This window comes from Pongo pygmaeus, chromosome 3 (genome assembly GCF_028885625.2).
Source record: "Pongo pygmaeus isolate AG05252 chromosome 3, NHGRI_mPonPyg2-v2.0_pri, whole genome shotgun sequence".
NCBI lineage: Eukaryota > Metazoa > Chordata > Mammalia > Primates > Hominidae > Pongo > Pongo pygmaeus.
In genome coordinates, this window is record NC_072376.2 from 165,765,075 (window position 1) to 165,788,550 (window position 23,476).

Below are 23,476 nucleotides of genomic sequence, written 5' to 3' on the forward strand. Positions count from 1 at the left end.
AACAAGAAAATGTTACAGTCCTAAGCATATATGCCCCTAACTTTGGAGCTTCCATGTTTGTAAAGCAATTACTGCTAGACCTAAGAAAAGAGACAGGCAGCAACACAAAAAGAGTTTGGGACTTCAATACCCCACTGGTGACAGTAGACAAATCATTGAGGCAGAAAGTCAACAAAGAAACACTGGAGTCAAGCTACACTGTAGAACAAATAGGTCTAACATATTTATAGAACATTCCACCCAGGAACCACAGAATAAACATGATTCTCATCAGCACACACAACATTCTCCGAGGTAGATCACATGATAGGCCACAAAACAAGTCTCAATAATTTTTTAAAAATCAGAATTATATCAGGTATCTTCTCAGATCACAGCAGAATAAAACTGGAACTCAATTCTAAAAAGAACCCAAAACCATACATAGACATGGAAATTAACAATCTGCTCTTGAATGATGTCTGGGTTAACAATGAAATAAAGATGGAAATTTAAAAAATTTTTGCAGTGAATGATAACAGTGAAACAAGTTTTCAGAATTCCTGGGATACAGCAAAAGCAGTGCTAACAAATGTATCGTGCTAAACACCTACATAAAAAATATGAAATATTATAAATTGACAACCTAACATCACACCTCAAGGAACTAGAGAAACAAGAACAAATCAAACCCAAAGCTAGCAGAAGAAAAATAACAAAGATCAGAGCATAATTAAATGAAATTGAAACAAAAAAATACAAAATATCAATGAAAAAAAAGCTGGTTCTTTGAAAAGATAAGCAAAACAGATAAACTACTCGCTAGATGAACCAAGAAAAGAACAGAGAAGATTCAAATAATCTCAATTGGAAATGAAAATGGAGACGTTACAACTGCTACCACACAAATACAAAACATCATTCAAGACTACTATGGACACCTGTTATGCATTCAAACTAGAAAATCTAGAGGGAATAGATACATTCCTGGAATCATACAACCCCTCAAACTTGAATCAAGAAGAAATAGAAATCCCGAACACATCAATAACAAGCAGTGAGACTGATTCAGTAATTTAAAAAAAATAAAATAAAACTGCCAATTTTAAAAAGCCCACAGCCGGTTGTAGACACAGTTGAATTCTACCAGATATTCAAAGAACTGATACCAATTCTGGCTGGGCACAGTGGCTTATGCCTGTAATCCCAGCCCTTGGGAGGCCAAGGCGGAGATCACTTGAGGTCGGGAGTTTGAGACCAGCCCAGCCAACATGGTGAAACCCCGTCTCTACTAAAAATACAAAAATTAGCCGGGCATGTGGCGTGTGCCTGTAGTCCCAGCTACTTGGGAGGCTGAGGCAAGAGAATCACTTGAACCCAGGAGGCGGAGGCTCCAGTGAGCTGAGATCACACCACTGCACTCCAGCCTGGGTGACACAGCAAGGCTCCATCTCAAAAAAAAAAAAAAAAAAAAAGAATTGGTACTAATTTTACTGAAATTTTTCCAAAAAATTAAGAAGGAGGGATTGCTCCCTAACTCATCCTATGGGGCCAGTATCACCCTGATGCCAAAACGAGGGAAGGACATAACAAAAAAGAAAACTACAGACCAATATACCTGATGAACATAGATGTGAAAATTCTTAACAAAATATTAGCAAACTGAATCCAATAGCACATCAAAAAAATAATTCCCCATGAGGCCAGGTGCAGTGTCTCCCACCTGTAATCCCAGCACTTTGGGAGGCCGAGGCAGGTGGATCACTTGAGGCCAGGAGTTCCAGACCAGCCTGGCCAACATGGTGAAACCCCCTCTGTACTAAAAATACAAAAATTAGCTGGAAGCGTTGGTGCAGGCCTGTAATCCCAGCTACTCGGGAGGCTGAGGCAGGAGAATCACTTGAACCCAGGAGGCAGAGGTTGCGGGGAGCCTTGATCATGCCACTGCACTCCAGCCTGGGCGACAGAGCAAGACTCTTATCAAAAAAAAAAAAAAAAAGCAAAAGGTAATTCCCCATGTTCGAGTGAATTTCTTTCCAGGGATTCAGAGATGGTTCAGCATATGCAAGTCAATAAATGTGATTCATCATATGAACAGAATTAAAAACAAAAATGGTATGATCATCTCAATAAATGCAGAAAAAGCATTTGATAAAATTCAGCATCCCTTTATGATAAAAACCCTCAACAAACTAGGCATAGAAGGAACATACCTCAAAATAAAGCCATATGTGACACACTTAACAGCCAGCATCATGCTGAACAAGGAGAAGTTGAAAGTATTCCCCGTAAGAACTGGAACAAGGGAAGGATGCCCGCTTTCACTACTTCTATTCAACATATTATAGTACTAGAAGTCCTAGCCAGAGCAATCAGGCAAAAGAAGGAAACAAAGGGCATCCAAATTGGAGAAGAGGAAGTCCGGTGATCTCTGTTTGCCAATGATTGGATACCTAGAAAACCCTAAGGACTCCTCCAGAAGACTCCTCAATCAGATAAATGAATTGAATAAAGTCTCAGTTTACAAAATCTATGTACACAAAATAGTAGCACTGCTATACACCAACAACAGCCAAGCAGAGAATCAACTCAGTAACTCAATTCCTTTTACAATTGGTATATATATATATACACACACACAAACACAAAACACACATATATATACACACACACACACACATACATATACACACACGCACTTAACCAAGGAGGCAAAAAATCTTCACAAGGAGAACTACAAAACACTGCTGAAAGAAATAATAGATGACACAAACAAATGAAAATACATTCCATAAGAATCTGTATTCTGAAAATGACCATACTGCCCAAAGAATCAGTGAAATTCCTATCAAAATGTCAGCATAATTTTTCACAGAATTAGAAAAAAAAATCCTAAAATTCATATGGAACCAAAAAAGAGCCCAAATAGCCAAAATCCTAAGCAAAAGGAATAAATCTAGAGGCATCACATTACCCCACCTCAAACTATACTGTAAGGCTATAGTAAACCAAAACAGTGTGGTACTGGCATAAAAGTAGATAGAATAATAGAACAGAATAAAGAACCCAGAAATAAAGCCAAATACAACCAACTGATCTTTGACAATGCATACAAAAACAGAGTGTGGAAAGGACACACTATTCAATAAATGATGCTGAGGAAATTGGATAACCATGTAGAAGAATTAAACTGGACCCTTGCCTGTCACCACATACAAAAATTAACTCAAGATGGATTAAAGACTTAAGATCTGAAACCATAAACATTCTGGAAGAAAACCTAGCAAAAACTCTTCTGGACATTGGCCTAGGTAAAGAATTTATGACTAAGACCCCAAAAGCAAATGCAAGAAAAACAAAGATAAATAAATGCGACTTAACTAAACAAAGCTTCTGCACAGCAAAAGAAATAATCATCAGAATAAACAGACAATCTACAGAATGGGAGAAAATATTTGCAAATTATGCATCTGACAAAGAACCAATATCCAGAATCTGCAAGGAACAAGTAATTCCATTAAAAAGTGGGCAAATGACATGAACAGACATTTCTCAAAAGAAATACACAAATGGCCAACAAACATGAAAAAATGTTCAACATCACTAATCTTCAGGGAAATGCAAATTAAAACCACAGTGAGATACCACCTTACCCCACCCAGAATGGCCATGATTAAAAAGTCAAAAAACAGTAGATGTTGACATGGATGTGGTAAAAAAAGGAATGCTTATACGTTGCTGGTGATAAAACAGTATGTAGAGATCTCAAAGAAGTAAAAGTAGATCTACCATTTAACCCAGCATTCCCACTACTGGGTATCTACCCAAAGGAAAAAAAGTCACTATATCAAAACTGCACATAGTTGTATTGCAGCACAGTGCACAGTTGCAAAGATATGGAATCAACCTCAGTGCCCAACAACCAATGAGTAGATAAAGAAAATGGGGTTTATATATACCACAGAATACTACTTAACAAAAAAGAATGAAATAATATCTTGCAGTGACTTGGATAGAACTGTAGGCCATTATTCTAAGTGAAGCAACTCAGGAATCAAAAAACCAGATACCACATGTTCTCACTTATAAGTGGGGACTTAGCTGTGGGTACACAAAGGCACACAGAATGGCATAATGGACATTGGAGACTCAGAAGAGGGGAGGGTGGTGGGGAGTGAGGGATAAAAAACTACCTATAGGGTACAATGTACACTACTCGGGTGATGAGTGAACTAAAACCTTAGACTTCCCTACTACGTACTTCATCCATGTAACCAAAAACCACTTGTACCCCTAAAGCTATTGAAATAAAAAATTTTATTTAAAAAATAGAATTACAGTGTGATCTAGTAATACTACTTCTGGGTATATATCCAAAAGAATTGAAAGGAGGATCTTGCAGGATCTTGCACACCCATGTTTGCAGCAGCACTGTTCACAATAGCTGAACGTTTGAAGCAACCCAAGTATCCATCACAGGATGAATGGATACATATATGTGGTATATACATACAAGAAAATATTACCCAGCCTTAAAATGGAGGAAAATTTTGACACATGCCACCACATGGATAAACCTTGAAGACATTGTGAAATAGCCAATCACGAAAAGATAAATACTGTACAATTCCACTTACCTAGAGTAGTCAAATTCATAGAAACAAGTAGGGTAGTGGTTGCCAGATGCTGTGGGGAGGTGGAAAATGGAGGGCAATTTAATGGGTTATACTATTTCAATTTTATAAGATGAAAAAGTTCTGGAGATTGATTGCATAACTGTGAATATACTTAACAGTACTGAACTATACACATAGGTTAAGATGGTAATTTTTATGTTACGTGTTTTTTACAATAATTTTTAAAAAGAATCTAGGAACAATTCTTTCATAAGGTCATAATTTAGAAGCAGTGGCAGATTTAGACAGCATTATTACTATTTTTAATTATTTTCAAGAGCAGTTTTCACAGCAAAATTGAGGAGAAAGCACAGAGAGTTCCCCTGTACCGCCTGTTCCCATACATGCACAACTGTTGACATCCCTCGCTAGAGTGGTGCATTTGTTAAAATTAATGTCCCTACATTGACACATCATCACCCCAAGTTTGTACTTTACCTTAGGGTTCATTCTTGGTGTTGTACATTCTGTGGATTTTGACAAATGTATAATGACATGTATCTGTCACTGTAGTATACAGAAAAGTTTCTCTGCCCTAAAAACCCTCTGTGTTCAGCCTGTTCTTCCTTCCTCACTAACTTCTAGCACCCTCTCATCTTTTTACTGCCTCTATAGTTTTACCCTTTCGAGAACATCATATAGTTGGAATCATACAGTATGTAGCCTTTTCAAATTGGGTTTTTTGTTTGTTTGAGACAGCGTCTTGCTCTGTTGCCCAGGCTGGAGTACAGTGTTGTGATCTTGGCTCACAGCAGCCTCTACCTCCTGGGCTCAAATGATCCTCCCACCCCAGCCTCCCAAGTAGTTGGGACTACAGGAATGCACCAGCACACCCAGCTAATTTTTGTATTGTTTGTAGAGACGGGATTTCGCTATGTTCCCCAGGCTGGTCTCAAACTCCTGGGCTGAAGCAATCCACTGCCTCAGCCTCCGAAAGTGTTGGGATTACAGACATGAGCCACTGCACTTGGCCTAGGTTCTTTCATTTAGTAATTTGCATAAATTTCCTCCATGTCTTTTTGTGACTTAATAGCTTATTTACTTTTAGTGCTAAATAATCTTCCATTTATGTATGTACCACATTTTATCTGTTCACTGAAGGGTCTCTTGATTGCTTCTAAGTTTTGGCAATTATAAATTGTTATAAATAAATAAGGCTGCTGTAAACATCTGTGTGTAAATTTTTCTGTGGGTAAGTAAGTGTTCAGTTCATTTGGGCAAATACCAAAGAGCACAATTGCTGAATCATATGTAAGAGTATGTTTAATTTTGCGAGAAACTACCAAACTCTGTTTCATAGTGGCTGTACCATTTTGCATTCCTTCTAGCAGTGAGTGAGAGTTCCTGTTGCTTCACATCCTTGTCAGCATTTGGTGTTGTCAGTGTTACAGAATTTGGCCATTCTAATAAGTTTGTTATAGTATCTCATTATTATTTTAATTTGCAATTCCCTTATGACATATGATGTTGAACATCTTTTCATATGCTTACTAGCCATCTTTACATTGTCTTTGATGAAACATTTGTTTTGATAAAACATCTGTTCTGATCTCTTGCCCATTTTTAGTTGGGTTGTTTTCTTAATGTTGAGTATCAAGAATTCTTTGTATATTTTAGATAACAGTCCTTTATCAGATGTGTTCTTTGCAAATACATTCTCCCAGTCCGTGGCTTGTCTTCTCATTCCTTCATATTGTTTTCTGTGGAGCAGAAATCTTAAATTTTAATGAAGTACTGCCTATCAGTTTTTTCTTTCATGGATTATGGCATTGGTGTTGTATCTAAAAAGTCATCACCATACCCACGGTCATCTAGGTTTTCTCCTGTGCTGTCTTTATGAGCTTTATGGTTTTGCATTTTGCACTTAGGTCTGTGATCCATTTTGAGTTAATTTTTATGAAAAGTGTAAGGTCTTCATCTGGATTCATTTTTTGCATGTGGATGTCCAGCACCATTATTCCAGCACCATTGTGGAAAATACAGTCTTTTCACCTTTGCATTGCCTTTCCACCTTGTCAGAGATCAGTTGACTACGTTAATGTGGGTCTGTTTCTGGGCTCCCTATTCCACTGACCTATTTGTCTGTTCTTTCACCAATACCACATTGTCTTGATTATTGTAGCTTTCCAGCTAGTCTTGAAGTCTAGTAATAGACACAGAATTATTTTGATAACACTTGTCAACTAAAGTTAGTGGATTTTTAAGCTAGTGATCTGTTACCAACCTAATTCTACTCTGCCCTGTGCTCTCATTTGTCTTCGCAGTACTCCAGTTGGAAAAATAAAGCTGCTGTAGTTGAATTAACAACCAAGCTTGGCTTTCTGTAATTTTTTTTTTCTGATTGTAAGTGGTGTTCTATCATAACACTATTTAAGAGGCAAGGATAGTGCCTCTGGTACCTACAACAAATATGTAACTCGTTTTTAATTAAGAAGTTTAGGTTAAGTGAAGTTAAAGCAGCCAGATGGAATTTTAAAATTATATATGTATTCTGTTTATTATACAAGTATTTGGTAGGTTGCATTGATAAAAAATATTAAAACGGTGGCTTGTAAGTACTATAAACATGAATACAGTCTTTATGATTTGGTATTAGTTATGGCGCTTTTTTTCTTCTTTTGTTTTAGGAGTCTACCATGGCTCAAGAATCTCCCAAAAATTCAGCAGCAGAAATTCCAGTGACTAGTAATGGAGAAGTTGATGACTCTCGTGAACATGGCTTTAATAGGGTAAGAACACTTTTCTTTCTCTTAATACAAGGAATCATGATAAGTCTTTAAATGTTGAGATGAAAGTAATAGACAAAATTTAATATAGGATTGTTTTCTTAGATTGGCTTCAGTCAGGAATCTAATGTTATTATATAGGGATGACAAGGAAGGCCATTTTAGTAGTTTGTCAAGATTAAGCTCCAGGTCAGTACACTATTAGGCTTTGGTTTATTTTCAGTAATTGATCAGCACAAGAGTATGTCTAATGATTTTGGTATCTAACTGTATAAGACTACTTAATTCTGTTTGTAATAAAAAGATTATCCTTTTAAAATTGGCACTAATATCTTTTCTATATGTATGTCATTTAGTACATAATTTCTAAATAGCCACTTCTGATTTTGCTGTTCATTTTCTAAAGTGCCATACTTGACTCAGTGGAAAATGATACTCAAGGTGCATTTAATTTTGATCTGTCTCTCAGCTGAAATTTAATTTTAGTGCATTTTAATGGGAACACCATGGGTTTGAAGATAATCTGGGTTCAGATTTCAGCGATGCCACATTTCTAGCAGTATAACCTTGAGCCAGTTATTTATTTAATCTCTTCAGGTTTTTGTTTTCTAATCTCTGTAATGAATATCTTATTTACTTTCATGAAGATATTAATATTAAATGAGATAATATGTCTAATATAGTCATAGAAATGATAGTGATGGTTATTATTTCTGGAGATACTTGCATTAAACATTCCTTTTTATGACATTTGATGCAAGTGTACAACTTTAAAAATAGAGTTTTCATATTTTTGAAAAAGTAGTGGTTGAAATGTACTTAAATTATTATGTAGTTTAAATAGGACTCTTTACTCCATATGTTTAAGAATAAAATCTTTTAGTTAGCAGAAGGTGATAACTTAAATCAGGATTTCTCAGTCTTAGCACTGTTGACATTTTGGGCCAAATTATACTTTGTTGGGTGTATTGGCCTATACATTGTAGGACGGTTAGCACATCCCTGGCCTCTTCCTACTATTTAATAGATGCCAGTAGTACCCTGCAGTTATGACAAGCAGAAATGTCCAGATATTGCTGAATGTCTCCAGGAGAGGGGAGAAATTCCTCCTTGGTTGAGAATCACTGTTATAAATAGATCGGTTTGAATAATAGTAGAAAAGTCCACTGAATTTCATTTATTTTTGCATTAACAGTCTTTTGAAAGGAACTAGTATGTCTTCAAGCTTGAGGTTTATTTTGATGGCAAGTGCTTTAACTTGGTTTCTGAGCACTTGTGGTCCAATATAGAGTGACTCATAGAACCAAGAGACTTTTAAATTCTGAGCACACAAAAGAAATTTTCATTTCAGATTTTAGTCTTTCCAAGACACACCTGCATAATAAAGAAACTCAAGTTAGCATCATTAGACTATACCAATTACTTGATAAACTTTTACTAATTTTAATACTAATTATGCCAAGATTCAAGTTCATGATTTCTTCATCTTATTTTTGGTAACAGCTCTTTTTGCAAACTTACTATGCAAGTATTTACTGAATATCTGCTCTGTACCAGGTACTGGGGATATACAGTGAACAAAAATATCTGTCATCAGGTAGTTGATATTTTAAAAGACAATCTGATGAAAGCTAAGGACCTTCATCCAAGAATAATGCAATACATAGAAAATGTTGCATTCATGGTTAGGGAAGTCACTTGCCATCTTAAGCCTATTTTTCTTCTTCTTGTTCTTCTTTATTGAGGTATAGCTTCTACACAGCAGAAAGCACAAATGTTAAGTGTACTGCTCAAGAGAACTACTGCTCAGATAAAGATGTAGAACATTTCCAGGACCTCAGAAGGCTTCCTTATGCCCTCTAGGCAATGCAACTCACCCCATCCTGGGATAACCACATTAACCTAACTCTATAATCATAAATTGCTTTTGGCTGTTTCTGAACTACCTATCAGTGGAATCATACAGTGTGTACTCTTTCAGCCGGCTTTCACTCAACATTACGTCTGTGAGATTCAGTCATATTGTTGCTTATGGCAGTTTTTCAATCTTTCTTTTTAAATTTTACTTTAAGTTCTGGGATACATATGCAGAACGTGCAGGTTTGTTACATAGGTATACATGTGCCATGGTGGTTCGCTGCACCTGTCAACCCATCATCTGGGTTTTAAGCCCTACATGCATTAGGTATTTGTCCTAATGCTCTCCCTCCCTTTGCCCCCCACCCCCCAAGTATTTCAGTGTTTAAAATTGTAGTATAGTTTTCCAGTGTGTTAATATACCACAGTTTGTATATCCATTCTTCAGCTGATGGTTATCTAGGTTGTTTCCAGTTTATGATTATTATGAATAAAGCTGCTGTGACCATTCTTGTGCAGATTTTTTGGTGTAGTTAATTATTTGTTTCTGTTGGGTACATACCCAAGAGTGAAATTGCCAGGTCACGAGTATATGAATGTTTGGCAAATGGTTGGACCAGCTGACAACACCAGCAATGAATGAGAGTTCTAGTTGTTCCACATCCTTACTAGCTCTTCATATTGTCATACATTTCAATTTTAGTCGTTCTTATAATGGTATCCCATTGTGGTTATAAAATGCAGTTCCCTGATGACTATGATGTTGAGCACATTTTCATATTCTTATTAACCATTGGAGATTGTCTTTTGTAAAGTACTTTTCCAAGCCTTTTGCCCATTTTTGTACTTGGTGTGTGTCTTTTTTCTAATCTATTTGTAGGAGTTCTTTACATATTCTGGGTATATGCCATTTGTTTGGATGTATATATGCAGATATCTTCTTCTAGTCTATATCTTGTTTTTGTACTCTATTAATGGCATCTTTTGATGAACAGAAGTTGTTAATTTTAATGAAGTCCAATTTCTCAGTGTTTCCTTCTGTAGTAATTTTTATGTCCCATTTAAGAAATCTTTGCCTACTTCAGTATCTTGAAGACACTTTATTTCTTCTAAAAGTTGTGTTGTTTTGTTTTTCACACTATGGTCTGTGATTCATCTTGAATTAGTTTTTGTGTATGATGTGAAGTAGGAACCAAGATTTTTCTTCCTCTCATGTAAATATTCAATTGATCAGCACTGTTTATTGAAAAGACTCTTCTTTCTATCCATATGCAAAAAAATTAAATTGGATCCTTATCTTACACCATACACAAAACTAACTCAAAATAAATTAAAAGCCTAACTGTAAGACCTGAAATTATAAAACTTCTAGAAGAAAACATAGGGGAAAAGCTCCATGACATTGGTCTTGGCAATGATTTTTTGATATGATGTCAAAAGCACAGGCAACGAAAACAAAAATAAACAAGTGGGACTACGTCAAACTAAAAACTTTCTGCACAGCAAAGGAAACAATCAACAAAATGAAAAGGCATTCTATGGAATGGGAGAAAATATTTGTAAACCATATATCTGATAAAATGTTAATATCCAAAATATATAAAGAACTCATACAAGTCTATAGCAGAAAAACAACTCAATTTAAAACTGGGGATTTGAGTAGGAATTTTTCAAAAAAAAAAAAAGTACAAATGGCCAACAGGTATGTGAAAAGGTGCTCAAAATCACTAATCATCAGAGAAATGCCAATCAAAACCACAATGAGATATCACTTCATACCTATTAGGATGACTGTTATCAAAAAGTCCAAAGATAAGTGTTGGCCCTTATATACTGTTAGTGGAAATGTCAGTTGGTACGTCTGTTGTGGAAAACAGTATGGAAATTCCTTAAAAAATTAAAGTAGAACGACCATAAGATCTAGCAGTTCCATTTCTGGCTATATATTCAAAGGAAATTAAATCACTGTCTTGAATAGTTATCTGCACTCCCATGTTCTTTGCAGCATTATAAACAATAGTCAAAATATGGAAATAACCTAAGTGTCTGTTAACGTATGAATGGATAAAGAAAATATATACATACACATACACCCACAGACAATGCAATATCATTCAGGCTCTGTTAAAAAGGAAGAAATCCTACCATTTGTAACAACATAGATGAACCTGGAAGATACTAGGCTAAGTAAAATAAGCTAGACACGGGAAGACAAATACGGCATGATTCTGTACTTACATGTGGAATCTTAAAGTTGAATTCATAGAAACAGATAGTAGATAGGTGATTGTAGGGAGTATGTTAGTCCGTTTTTGAGTTGCTATAAAGAAATACCTGAGGCTAGGTAATTTATAAAGAAGAATTTCGTTTTGGCTCACAGTTCTGCAGGCTGTACGGGAAGTATGATGCCAACATCTGGTCAGCTTCTGGTGGGGCCTCAGGGAGCTTTTACTCATGGTGGAAGGCAAAGCAGGCACATCACATGGTGAGAGAGGGAGCAAGAGAGAAATGGCGGAAGTCCCAGACTCTTTTAAACAACCAGATCTTGTGTAAACAAACTGAGCAAGTACTCACCTATTACCAAGGGAGTGGTGTTAAACCATTCATGAGGAATCCGCCCCCGTGATCCAGTCACTTCCCACAAGGCCCCACCTCTAACATTGGGAATCACATTTCAACATGGGATTTGGAGGAGACAAACTTTGCCCCTAGCCCCCAAATCTCTTGTTCTTCTCACATTTCAAAATGTAGTCATGCCTTCACAATAGTTTCCTAAAGTCTGAACTCATTCCAGTATTAACTCTCAAGTCTAAACTCTCAACTAGAGATGAATTTCTTCCACCTCTGAGTGTGTGAGACCAAAAACAAGTTATTTACTCCCAAGATACAATGGTAGTACAGGTATTAGGTATACATTCCCATTCCGAAAGACAGAATTTGGCCAAAAGAAGGGGAATAGGCCCCACAAAAGTCTGAAACCCATCAGGGAAATCATTAAATCTTAAAGTTCCAAAACCATCTCCTTTACTCTGTGCTCTGCATCCTGGGCACACTTGTGCAAGGGATGGGCACCTCAGGCCTTGGGCAGCTCTGCCGCAGCCTCCATGGCTGCTCTCACTGGTTGGAGTTGAGTGCCTGTGCCTTTTCCACACTGAGATTGCAAGCTGTTGGTGGTTCTGCCATTCTCGGGTCTGGAGGGTGGTGGCTTCCTTCCCACAGCTCTCCTAGGCAGTGGCCCAGTGGGGACTCTGTGTGGGGGCTGCAGTTGCCAAACTTCTTTCACTCTTGCATTCTCTGCACCTACAGGCTTAACACCACGTGGAAGCTGCCAAGACATATGGCAGCTTATACTCTGCAAAGTGGCAGCTGGAGCAGCTGGGATGTGGGGAGCAGTGTCCCAAGGTTGCACAGGGCAGCAGCATCCTGGGTCTGGCCCACAAAACTATTCTTTTCTCCTAGGCCTCTGGTCTTGTGATAGGAGGGGCTGTCCCAAAGACTTCTGAAATGCCCTTTAAGGCCTTTTTCCTATTGTCTTGGATGTTAGCACATGGCTCCCCTTTAGTCACGCTAATCTCTCTAGCAAGTGGCTGCTCCACAGTCCGCTCATATTCTTTCTCTACCACAGGGCCAGCCTGCAAATTTTCCAAACTTTTATGCTCTGCTTTCCTTTTAAATATAAGTTCCAACTTTAAGTCATTTATTTGCTCTCATATCCGATCTTAGGCTGTTAGAGGCAGCCAGGTCACCTCTTGAATGCTTTGCTGTTTAGAAATTTCTTCTGCCAGATAACCTAATTTGTCACTGTTAAGTTCAAACTTCACAGATCCCTAGGACGTGAATGCAATGCAGCCAAGCTCTTTGCTAGGGTGTACCATGGGTGACCTTTACTTCAGTTCCCAATCGCTTCCTCATTTCCATCTGAAACCTTGTCAGCCTGGACTTCACTGTCCATATTTCTATCAGCATTTTGGTCACAACCATTTAACCAGTCTCTAAGAGGTTCCAAATTTTCCTTCACCTTCCTGTCTTCTTCTGAGCCCTCTCAACTCTTCCAACATCTGCTCGTTACCCAGTTCCAGAGCTGCTTCCACATATTCAGGAACCTTTATAGCAATACTTACTCCTCAGTACCAATTTTCTGTGTTAGTCCATTCTTATGTTGCTATAAAGAAATACATGAAACTGGGTAATTTATAAAGAATAGAGTTTTATTTGGCTCACAGTACTGCAGGCAGTAAAGGAAGCGTGGTACCAACATCTGCTCCTGGTGAGGGCCTCAAGAAGCTTCTAATCATGGTGGTAGGTAAAAGGGGAGCAGACACATCACATGATGAGAGCAGGAGCAAGAGAGAAGGGAGAGGACCCAGAGTCTTTTAAACAACCAGATCTCATGTGGACTGGGTGAGAACTCATCACCAAGGGGATGGTCCTAAACCATTCATGAGGGATCTGCCCCCATGATCCAGTCACCTCCCTCCTAGCACCATCTCCAACATTGAGAATCACATTTCAGCATGAGATTTGGAGGAGACGAACATCCAAACCATATGTTGAGGAGGTGGGGGGGAAGATTTTGATAAAAGGATACAAACCTGCAGTTGATGGGTAAGTTCTGGAGGTATAATGTACAGCATGCTAACTATAGTTTATTAACTATGTAATGTATTATATACTTGAAATGTGCTGAGAGTAGAGCTTAAGTATTCTCACCCACACATACAAATAAAAATGATAACTGTGAAGTAATGGATATGCTAATTAGTTTGATTGATTGTGGTAGTCCTTTCATAGTATATATGTAAATTGAAACCACATTGTACACCTCACAATTAAATACAATTTTAATTGTCAATTATACCTCAATAAAGCTGGGAGAAAAAAAGACTATCCTTCCTCCACTGGGGGCTTTGTTTTCAGATGATTGTATATGTGTGGGTCTGTTTCTGGTATTTCTTTTCTTTCTTCTTTTTTTGGTCTGACCTTGAAGCAACAACACATTGTCTTATTTATTTACTACAGTAATTAAAACTGGAGCAAATGTCAGCTCCAATCTTGGTACTTGGTAGTTTATTTCTCCAGCTTTGTTCTCTGAGGTTGCCTTGCACATTAAACTCATTTATGAGTCTTAAGAACCTTTATTTGCCTTTGAGTAGCACTGAAACAAGTTTTTTCCCCCTTCCTCTAAAATTTTAACTTTAGAATAAAAAGTTTTATTTTATTTTTTATTTTTATTTTTCCATAAGTTATTGAGGTACAGGTGGTATTCGGTTACATGAATAAGTTCTTTAGTGGTGATTTGTTAGATTTTGGTGCACCCGTCACCAAGCAGTATACACTGCACCATATTTTATCCCTTGTCCCCCTCCCACTCTTCCCCCCAAACCCCTGAAGTCCACTGTATCATTCTTACGTCTTTGCATCCTCATAGCCTAGTTCCCACATAATCAGTGAGAACATACATTGTTTGGTTTCCATTCCTGAGTTACTTCACTTAGAATAGTAGTCTCCAATCTCATCCAGGTCACTCCAAATGCTGTTAATTCATTCCTCTTTATGCCTGTGTAATATTGCATCATATATATACACCACAGTTTCTTTATATACTCATTGATTGATAGGCATTTGGGTTGTTTCCATGATTTTGCTATTGTGAATTGTGCCACTATAAACGTGTGTGCAAGTATCTTTTTTGCATAATGACTTCTTTTCCTCTGGGTAGATACCCAGGAGTGGGATTGCTGGATCAAATGATAGTTCTGCTTTTAGTTCTTTAAGGAATCTCCACACTGTTTTCCACAGTGGCTTTACTAGTTTACATTCCCACTAGCAGTGGAGAAGTGTTTCCTGTTCACCGCATCCACACCAACATGTACTGTTTTTTGATTTTTTGATTGTGGCCATTCTTGCAGGAGTGAGGTGATATTGCATTGTGGTTTTGATTTGCATTTTCCTGATCATTTAGTGATGTTGAGCATTTTCTCATATGTCTGTTGGCCATTTGTATATCTTCTTTTGAGAATTGTCTATTCATATCTTTAACCTACTTTTTGATGGGATTATTTGGTTTTTTCTTAGTAATTTGTTTGAGTTCGTTGTAGATTCTGGATATTAGTGCTTTGTCAGACGTATAGATTGTGAAGATTTTCTCCCACTCTGTGGGTTGTCTGTTTACTCTGCTGACTGTTCCTTTTGCCATACAAAAGCTCTTTAGTTTAATTAGGTCCCAGCTATTTATCTTTGTTTTTATTGCATTTGCTTTTGGGTTCTTGGTCATGAAATCCTTGCATAAGCCAATGTCCAGAAGGGTTTTTCCAATGTTATCTTCTAGAATTTTTATAGTTTCAGGTCTTAGGTTTAAGTCCTTAATCCATCTTGCGTTGATTTTTGTATAAGGTGAGAAATGAGGATCCAGTTTCATTCTCCTACGAGTGACTAGCCAATTATCCCAGCACCATTTGTCGAAAAAGTGCCCTTTCCCCACTTTATGTTATTGTTTGCTTTGTCAAAGATCAGTTGGCTGTAAGCATTTAGGTTTATTTCTGGGTTCTCTATTCTGTTCCATTGGTCTATATGCCTATTTTTATACCAGTACCACACTGTTTTGGTGATGGCTTATAGTATAGTTTGAAATCAGGTAATGTGATGCCTCCAGATGTGCTCTTTTTGTTTAGTCTTCATTTGGCTGTGTGGGCTCTTTTTTGATTCCATGTGAATTTTAGAATTGTTTTTTCTAATTCCGTGAAGAATGATGTTGGCATTTTGATGGGGACTGCATTGACTTTGTAGATTGCTTTTGGCAGTATGGTCATTTTCACAATATTGATTCTACCCATCCATGAGCATGGGATGTGTTTCCATTTGTTTGTATCATCTGTGATTTCTTTCAGCAGTGTTTTGTAGTTTTCTTTGTAGAGGTCTTTTGACTCCTTCGTTAGGTATATTCTGAAGTATTTTATTATTATTATTTTTTGCAGCTATTGTAAAAGGGGCTGAGTTCTTGATTTGATTCTCCTCTTGGTCACTGTTGGGGTATAGAAGAGCTACTGATTTGCCTAGATTAATCTTGTATCTGGAAACTTTGCTGAATCCTTTGATCAGTTCTAGGAGCTTTCTGGAGGAGTCCTTAGGGTTTTTGAGGTAAACAGTCATATCGTCAGCAAACAGTGACAGTCTGATTTCCTCTTTACCAATTTGGATGTCCTTATTTCTTTCTCTTGTCTGATTGCTCTGGCTAGGACTTCCAGTACTGTGTTGAAGAGGAGTGGTGAGAGTGGGCATCCTTGTCTTGTTCTCGTTCTCAGAGAGAATGCTTTCAACTTTTCCCCATTCAGTATTATGTTGGCTGTGGGGTTTGTCATAGTTGGCTTTTATTACATTAAGGTATGTCCCTTGCTTGCTGATTTTGCTGAGAGTTTTAATCATAAAGTGATGCTGGATTTTGTCAAATGCTTTTTCGGCATCTATTGAGATGATTGTTTAACTTTTGTTTTTAATTCTGTTTATGTGGTTTATCACATTTATTGACTTGCATATGTTAAACCACCCCTGCATCCCTGGTATGAAACCCACTTGATCATGGTGGATTATCATTTTGACATGTTGTTGGATTTGATCAGCTAATATTTTGTTAAGAATTTTAGCATCAATGTTCATCAAGGATATCAGTCTGTAGTTTTCTTTTTTGATTATGTCCTTTCCTGGTTTTGGTAATAGGGTGATGCTGGCTTCATAAAATGAATTAGGGAGGGTTCCTTCTTTCTCTCTCTTGTGGAATAGTGTCAAAAGGATTGGTACCAATTCTTTGTTGAATTTCTGGTATAATTCTGCTGTGAATCTCTCTGGTCCAGGACTTTTTTTTGTTGGTAATTTTAAAATTACCATTTCAGTCTCGCTGCTTGTTATTGATCTGCTCGGGGTATCAAATTCTTCCTGATTTAAGCTAGGAAGGTTGTATTTTTCCAGAAATGTATCCACCTCTTCTAGATTTTCTAGTTTATGTGTGTAAAGGTGTTCATAGTAGCCTCGAATGATCTTTTGTATGTCAGTGGTGTCAGTTGTAACATCTCCTGTTTCGTTTCTTCATGAGGTTATTTGAATTTTCTCTCTTCTTTTCTTGGTTAGTCTTGCTAATGGTCTATCAGTTTTATTTATCTTTCAAATAACCACCTTTTTGTTTCATTTATCGTTTGTATTTTTTTGTTGTTGTTTGTTTCAATTTCATTTAGTTCTGCTCTGATCTTGGTAATTTCCTTTCTTCTGCTGGGTTTGGGTTTGGTTTGTTCTTGTTTCTCTAGTTCCTTGAGGTGCGACCTTAGAATGTCAGTTTGTGCTGTTTCAGTTTTTTTGATGTAGGCATTTAGCACCTCTTTGCACTTCTTAGTACCACCTTGCTGTTTCCCAGAGTTTTGATAGGTTAATTTCCACCTTGTTTTCATTTTTGACCCAGTGCTCATTCAGGAGCAGGTTATTAATTTCCATATATTTGCATGGTATCAAAGGTTCCTTTTGGAGTTGATTTCCAGTTTTATTCCACTGTGGTCTGAAAGAGTGCTTGATATAATTTCAATTTTCTTAAGTTTATTGAGGTTCGTTTTGTAGCCTATCATGTGGTCTATCTTAGAGAAAGTTCCGTGTGCTGTTGAATAGAATGTGTATTCTGTGGTGGTTGGATGAAATGTTCTATGTGTATCTGTTAAGTCCATTTGTTCCAAGGTATAGTTTAAATCCATTGTTTCTTTGTTGACCTTCTGTCTTGATGACCTGTCTAGTGCTGTCAGTGGAGTATTGAAATCCCCCACTATTATTGTGTTGCTGTCTATCTCATCATTTCTTAGGTCTATTAGTAATTGTTTTATAAATTTGGGAGCTCCAGTGTTAGGTGCATATTTGTGTAGGATTGTGATATTTTCCTGCTAGACAAGGCCTTTTGCCATTACATAATGTCCCTGTTTGTCTCTTAATTGCTGTTGCTTTAAAATTTGTTTTGTCTGATGTAGGAATAGCTATCCCTGCTCGCTTTTTGTGTGCATTTGCATGAAATGCCTTTTACCACCCCTTTTCTTTAAGTTTATCTGAGTCCTTATGCGTTAGGTGAGTCTCCTGAAGGCAGCAAATGGTTGGTTGGTGAGTTCTTATCCATTCTGTGGCTCTGTATCTTTTCTTTTTTTTTTTTTTTTTTTGAGACAGGGTCTCACTCTTGTTGCCCAAGGTGGAGTGCAATGGCGCAATCTCGGCTCACTGCAGCTTCCACCTCCTGGGTTCAAGTGATTCTCCTGCCTCAGCCTCCCGAGTAGCTGGGATTACAAGGCACCCACCACCACGCCCAGCTACTTTTTGTATTTTTAGTAGAGACAGGGTTTCACCGTGTTGGCTAGGTTGGTCTCCAACTCCTGACCTCAGGTGATCCACCCGCCTTGACCTCCCAAAGTGCTGGGATTATAGTCGTGAGCCACCGCACCCAGTCAGTTCTGTATCTTCTGTATCTTTTTTTTTTTTTAGACGGAGTCTTGCTCTGTTGCCAGGCTCGAGTGCAGTGGCATGATCTCAGCTCACTGCAACCTCCACCTCCCAGCTTCAAGTGATTCTTCTGCCTCAGCCTCCCGAGTAGCTGGGATTACAAGCACGTGCCACCACGCCCAGCCAATTTTTGTATTTTTAGTAGAGATAGGGTTTCACCATGTCGGCCAGGATGGTGTCAATCTCCTGACCTCGTGATCCGCCCCCCTCAGCCTCCCAAAATGCTGGGATTACAGGCATGAGCCACCGCACCCGGCCAGTTCTGTATCTTTTAAGTGGAGCATTTAGACCATTTGTATTCAATGTTAGTATTGAAATGTGAGGTACGGTTGCGTACATTGTGCTCTTTGTTGCCTGTGTACTTTTGTTTTTTGTTTTTGCTTTTTTATGTGTATTTTTGTTTTATAGGTCCTGTATGATTTATGCTTTAAAGAGGTTCTGTTTTGATGTGTTTCCAGGATTTGTTTCAAGATTTAGAGCCCCTTTCAGCAGTTTTTATGGTGGTGGCTTGGTGATGGCAGATTCTCTCAGCATTTGTTTGTCAGAAAACGACTGTATCTTTCCTTTATATATGATACTTAGTTTTGCTGGATACAAAATTATTGGCTGAAAATTGTTTTGTTTGAGGAGGTGAAAGATAGGGCCCCAATCCATTCTAGCTTATAGGGTTCCTGCTGAGAAATCTGCTGTTGATCTGATAGGTTTTCCTTTATAGGTAACCTTATGCTTCTGTCTCACAGCTCTTAAGATTCTTTCTACCCCTGGACTGGCCTGCTAGCCCACATGCTCCAATGTTAATGACATCGAAGGCACCCCTCTCGAGGAAATCTCAACTGCACAGCCCCTACTACACCCCAGTTCAGCAGGAAGCAGTTAGAGCGGTCGTCAGCCAACTTCCCCAGCAGCACTTGGGTTTTCCTATTGAGAGGGGGCACTGAGAGACAGGACTAGCTGGATTTCCTAGGCTAAGAATCCCTAAGCCTAGCTGGGAAGGTGACCACGTCTACCTTTAAACACAGGGCTTGCAACTTAGCTCACACCTGACCAATCAGATAGGAAAGAGAGCTCACTAAAATGCTAATTAGGCAAAAACAGGAGGTAAAGAAATAGCCAATCATCTATCGCCTGAGAGCACAGCTGGAGGGACAATGATCGGGATATAAACCCAAGCATTTGAGCCAGCAATGGCTACCCCCTTTGGGTCCCCTCCCTTTGTGTGGGAGCTCCGTTTTCACTCTATTAAATCTTGCAACTGCAGGAAAAAAAAAAAAAAAAAAGATTCTTTCTTCGTCTTAACTTTGGATAACCCGATGACATTGTGCCTAGGATCTTTTTGCAATGAATTTTCCAGGTGTTGTTTGTGCTTCTTGTATTTGGATGTCTAAGTCTCTAGCAAGGCTGGGGAAGTTTTCCTTGATTATTCCTCTGAATATGTTTTCCAAGCTTTTAGAATTCTCCTCTTCCTCAGGAACACCGATTATTCTTAGGTTTGGTCGTTTAACATAATCCCAGACTTCTTGGAGGCTTTGTTCATATTTTCTTATTCTTTTTCCTTTGTCTTTGTTGGATTGGGTTAATTCGAAGACCTTGCCTTCGAGCTCTGAATTTCTTTCTTCTACCTGTTCAATTCTGTTGCTGAGAATTTCCAGAGCATTTTGGATTTATAAAAGCGTGTCCATAAAAGTTTACTGAATTTTTTTATTGTTTGTCCTTTATACTATCTATTTCCTTGAATATTTCTCCCTTCACTTCTTATGTCATTTTTTTGGATTTCCTTGCATTGGTTTTCACATTTCTCTGGTCCCTCCCTGGTTAGCTTAATAACTAACCTCCTGAATTCTTTTTCAGATAAATCAGGGATTCTTCGTTTGGATCTGTTGCCAGTGAACTTCTGTGATTTTTTGGGAGGATGTTGAAGAGCCTTGTTTTGTCCTATTACCAGCGTTGGTTTCCTGGTTCCTTCTCATTTGGATAGGTTCTGTCAGGGAAGGTCTAGGGCTGAAGGCTGTCGTTCAGATTTTTTTGTCCCACAGGGTGTTCCCTTGATGTAGTACTCTCCCCATTTTCCTATGGATGTGGCTTCCTGTGAACCAAACTGCAGTGATTTTTGTCTTTCTTCTGGGTCTAGCCACCCAGACAGTGTACCTGGCTCCAGGCTGGTACTGGGGTTGTCTGCACAGAGTCCTGTGATGTGAACCATCTATGGGTCTCTCAGCCATGGATTCCAGCACCTATTCCAGTGGAGGTGGCAGAGGGTGCAATGAACTCCATGAGGATCCTTTTGGTGGTTTAATGCTCTATTTTTGTGCTGGTTGGCCTCCTGCCAGGAGATGGTGCTTTCCAGAAAGCATCAGCTGTAGTAATGTGGAGAGGGACTGGTGGTGGGCACTGCCCTAGAACTCCCAAGAGTATACGCATTTGTCTTCAGCTACCAGGGTGGGTAGGGAGGGACCATCAGGTGGGGGCAGGGCTAGTTGTGTTTGAGCTCAGACTCTCCCTGGGCGAGTCTTGCTGCAGCTACTCTGGGGGATGGGGGTGAGATTCCCAGGTCACTGGAGTTGTGTACCTGGGAGGATTATGGCTGCCTCTGCTGAGTCACGCAGGTTGTCAGGGAAGTGGGGGAAAGCCAGCAGTCACAGGCCTCACGCAGCTTGCACGCAAACTGAAGGGCTGTTCTCACTCCCACCGTGCCCCCACCAACAGCCCTGAGTGTTTCAAGGCAGAGAGCGTGATGGGCTTGAAAAACTGACCCAGGCTATCCACCTTCCAGCTGCGAAAGAAAAGGGCTTGGTTCTTCCAGGGCCTGTGGAGTCTGCATACTGGATTTGTGCCCTCCCCCGACTTCTGGCCAGGAGTCTTCTAGCACGGTTCAAATTGTTACAAAGTTCAGCTGGAGATATCCTTCTCACTGTGGAGTTTTACCCCCTGCACCTGTGGTCACCCTCCTGATGGATCCCTGTGGTACCAGGCAGGAATGGCCTGCTAGGGGACCCAGCGAGCTCCCAGGGCCTTTCCAATGCTTCCTGTACCCCTGTATTTCTCTTGGCTCTCTAAACTTGACTCAGCTTTGGGTAAAGTCAGAAACTTCTCCCACGAACAGACCTTCAGCCTCTCCAGTGGGAGTGTGTGTTTGGGAGAGGAGGCTCTCCCTTTCCCACTTCCGTAGTTGGGCCACTCACAGTATTTGGGGTGTCTCCTGGGTCCTCCGGGAGCAGTCCACTTCCTTCAGAGGGTCTGTGGGTCCTCCCGGGATTGCTGATTTGTTCTTGCATTCGATCTGGAGCTAAAATTTACAATGAAAAGTTTTATTAGAATAAAGTGAATTAAACTGCAACATATTAGTATGAGTTATTTGCTTATTCAAAGCCAATAATTTCCTCCTTTGTGAATTCACTGATTGACTTATATTAAATTCTCTTTTTAAAGATTCCCTTGCAATTATTTTACTTCCTATTGGAAGGCAGAAAAGGAAAACATAGGTTGTCTTGGTGGTCTCTCCTTATTGAATATGAACCTTATCAGTGGGCAAGCCTCCATAGAAGCAATAACCTATTTCACCTCCTTAAAGAAATTCAACATAATACAAATTAATTATTTCTGTTTGTACCTGCTGTTATTAAAAAATACACGAGATGACACAAACTAATAGAAAAACCTTCCATGTTCATGGTTTGGAAGAATCAATACCATTAAAAAAGCCATATTGCCTAAAGCAATCTACAGATTCAGTGCTTTTCTATTAAACTGCCAGTATCATTTTTTCACAGAACTAGAAAAAACTATCCTAAAATTCATGTAGAACCAAAAAAAGAGTCCAAATAGCCAAAGGAATCCTAAGCAAAAAGAACAAGGCTGGAGGCATCACATTTTGCAACTTCAAACTATACTCTAAGGCTATAGTAACCAAAACAGCATGGTACTGGTACAAAAGCAGACACATTGACCAATGAAACAGAATAGAGAACCCAGAAATAAAGCATCACACCTGCAGCCATCTGATTATTGACAAAGTCAACGAAAATAAGCAATGAGGAAAGGACTTTCTGTTCAATAAATGGTGGTGGAATAAATGGATAATCATATGCAGAAGAATAAAACTGGATCCCTATCTTTCACCATATATAAAAAATAACTTCAGATGGATTAAAGATTTAAAGATAAGACCTCAAACTATAAATATCCTAGAAGAAAACCTAGGAAACACCATCTGGACATTGACCTTGGGAAATAATTTATGAATAAATCCTCAAAAGAAATGGCAACAAAAACAAAAATTGACAAGTAGGACCTAATTAAAGAGTTTCTGCACAGCAAAAGAAACTACCAACACAGTAAACAGACAACCTACAGAATGGGAGAAAATATTTGCAAACTATGCATCTGACAAGGGTATAATATCCAGAATTTATAAGGAACTTAAACAGTTGAACAAGCAAAAAGCAACCCCATTAAACAAATGGGCAAAAGACATGAATAGACACTTTTCAAAAGAAGACATACAAGCAGCCAACAAACATATGAAAAAACGCTCATCACTAATCATCAGAGAAATGCAAATCAAAACCACAATGAGATGCCATCTCACACCAGTCAGAATGGCTTTTATTAAAAAGACAAAAAATAACAGATACTGGCAAGGCTGCAGAGAAAAAGGGAACACTTATACACTTTTGATGGGAATGTAAATTAGTTCAACCACTGTGGAAAGCAGTTTGGAGATTT

General features: G+C 38.6%; 1 protein-coding gene across 4 annotated transcripts in view; it reads left to right on the top strand.

Annotated features, from left to right (window-relative positions):
* Window positions 1-23,476, top strand: part of ARFIP1 (ADP ribosylation factor interacting protein 1) — a 129,395-nt gene that overhangs the window by 41,768 nt on the left and 64,151 nt on the right. For all 4 annotated transcript variants that reach the window (XM_054484562.2, XM_054484563.2, XM_054484561.2 and 1 more), the window contains exon 2: window positions 7,283-7,384. In XM_054484562.2, the coding sequence (XP_054340537.1) occupies window positions 7,292-7,384 (93 nt within the window). In that variant the 5' untranslated portion in view covers window positions 7,283-7,291. The remainder of the gene's footprint in view (window positions 1-7,282; window positions 7,385-23,476) is intronic.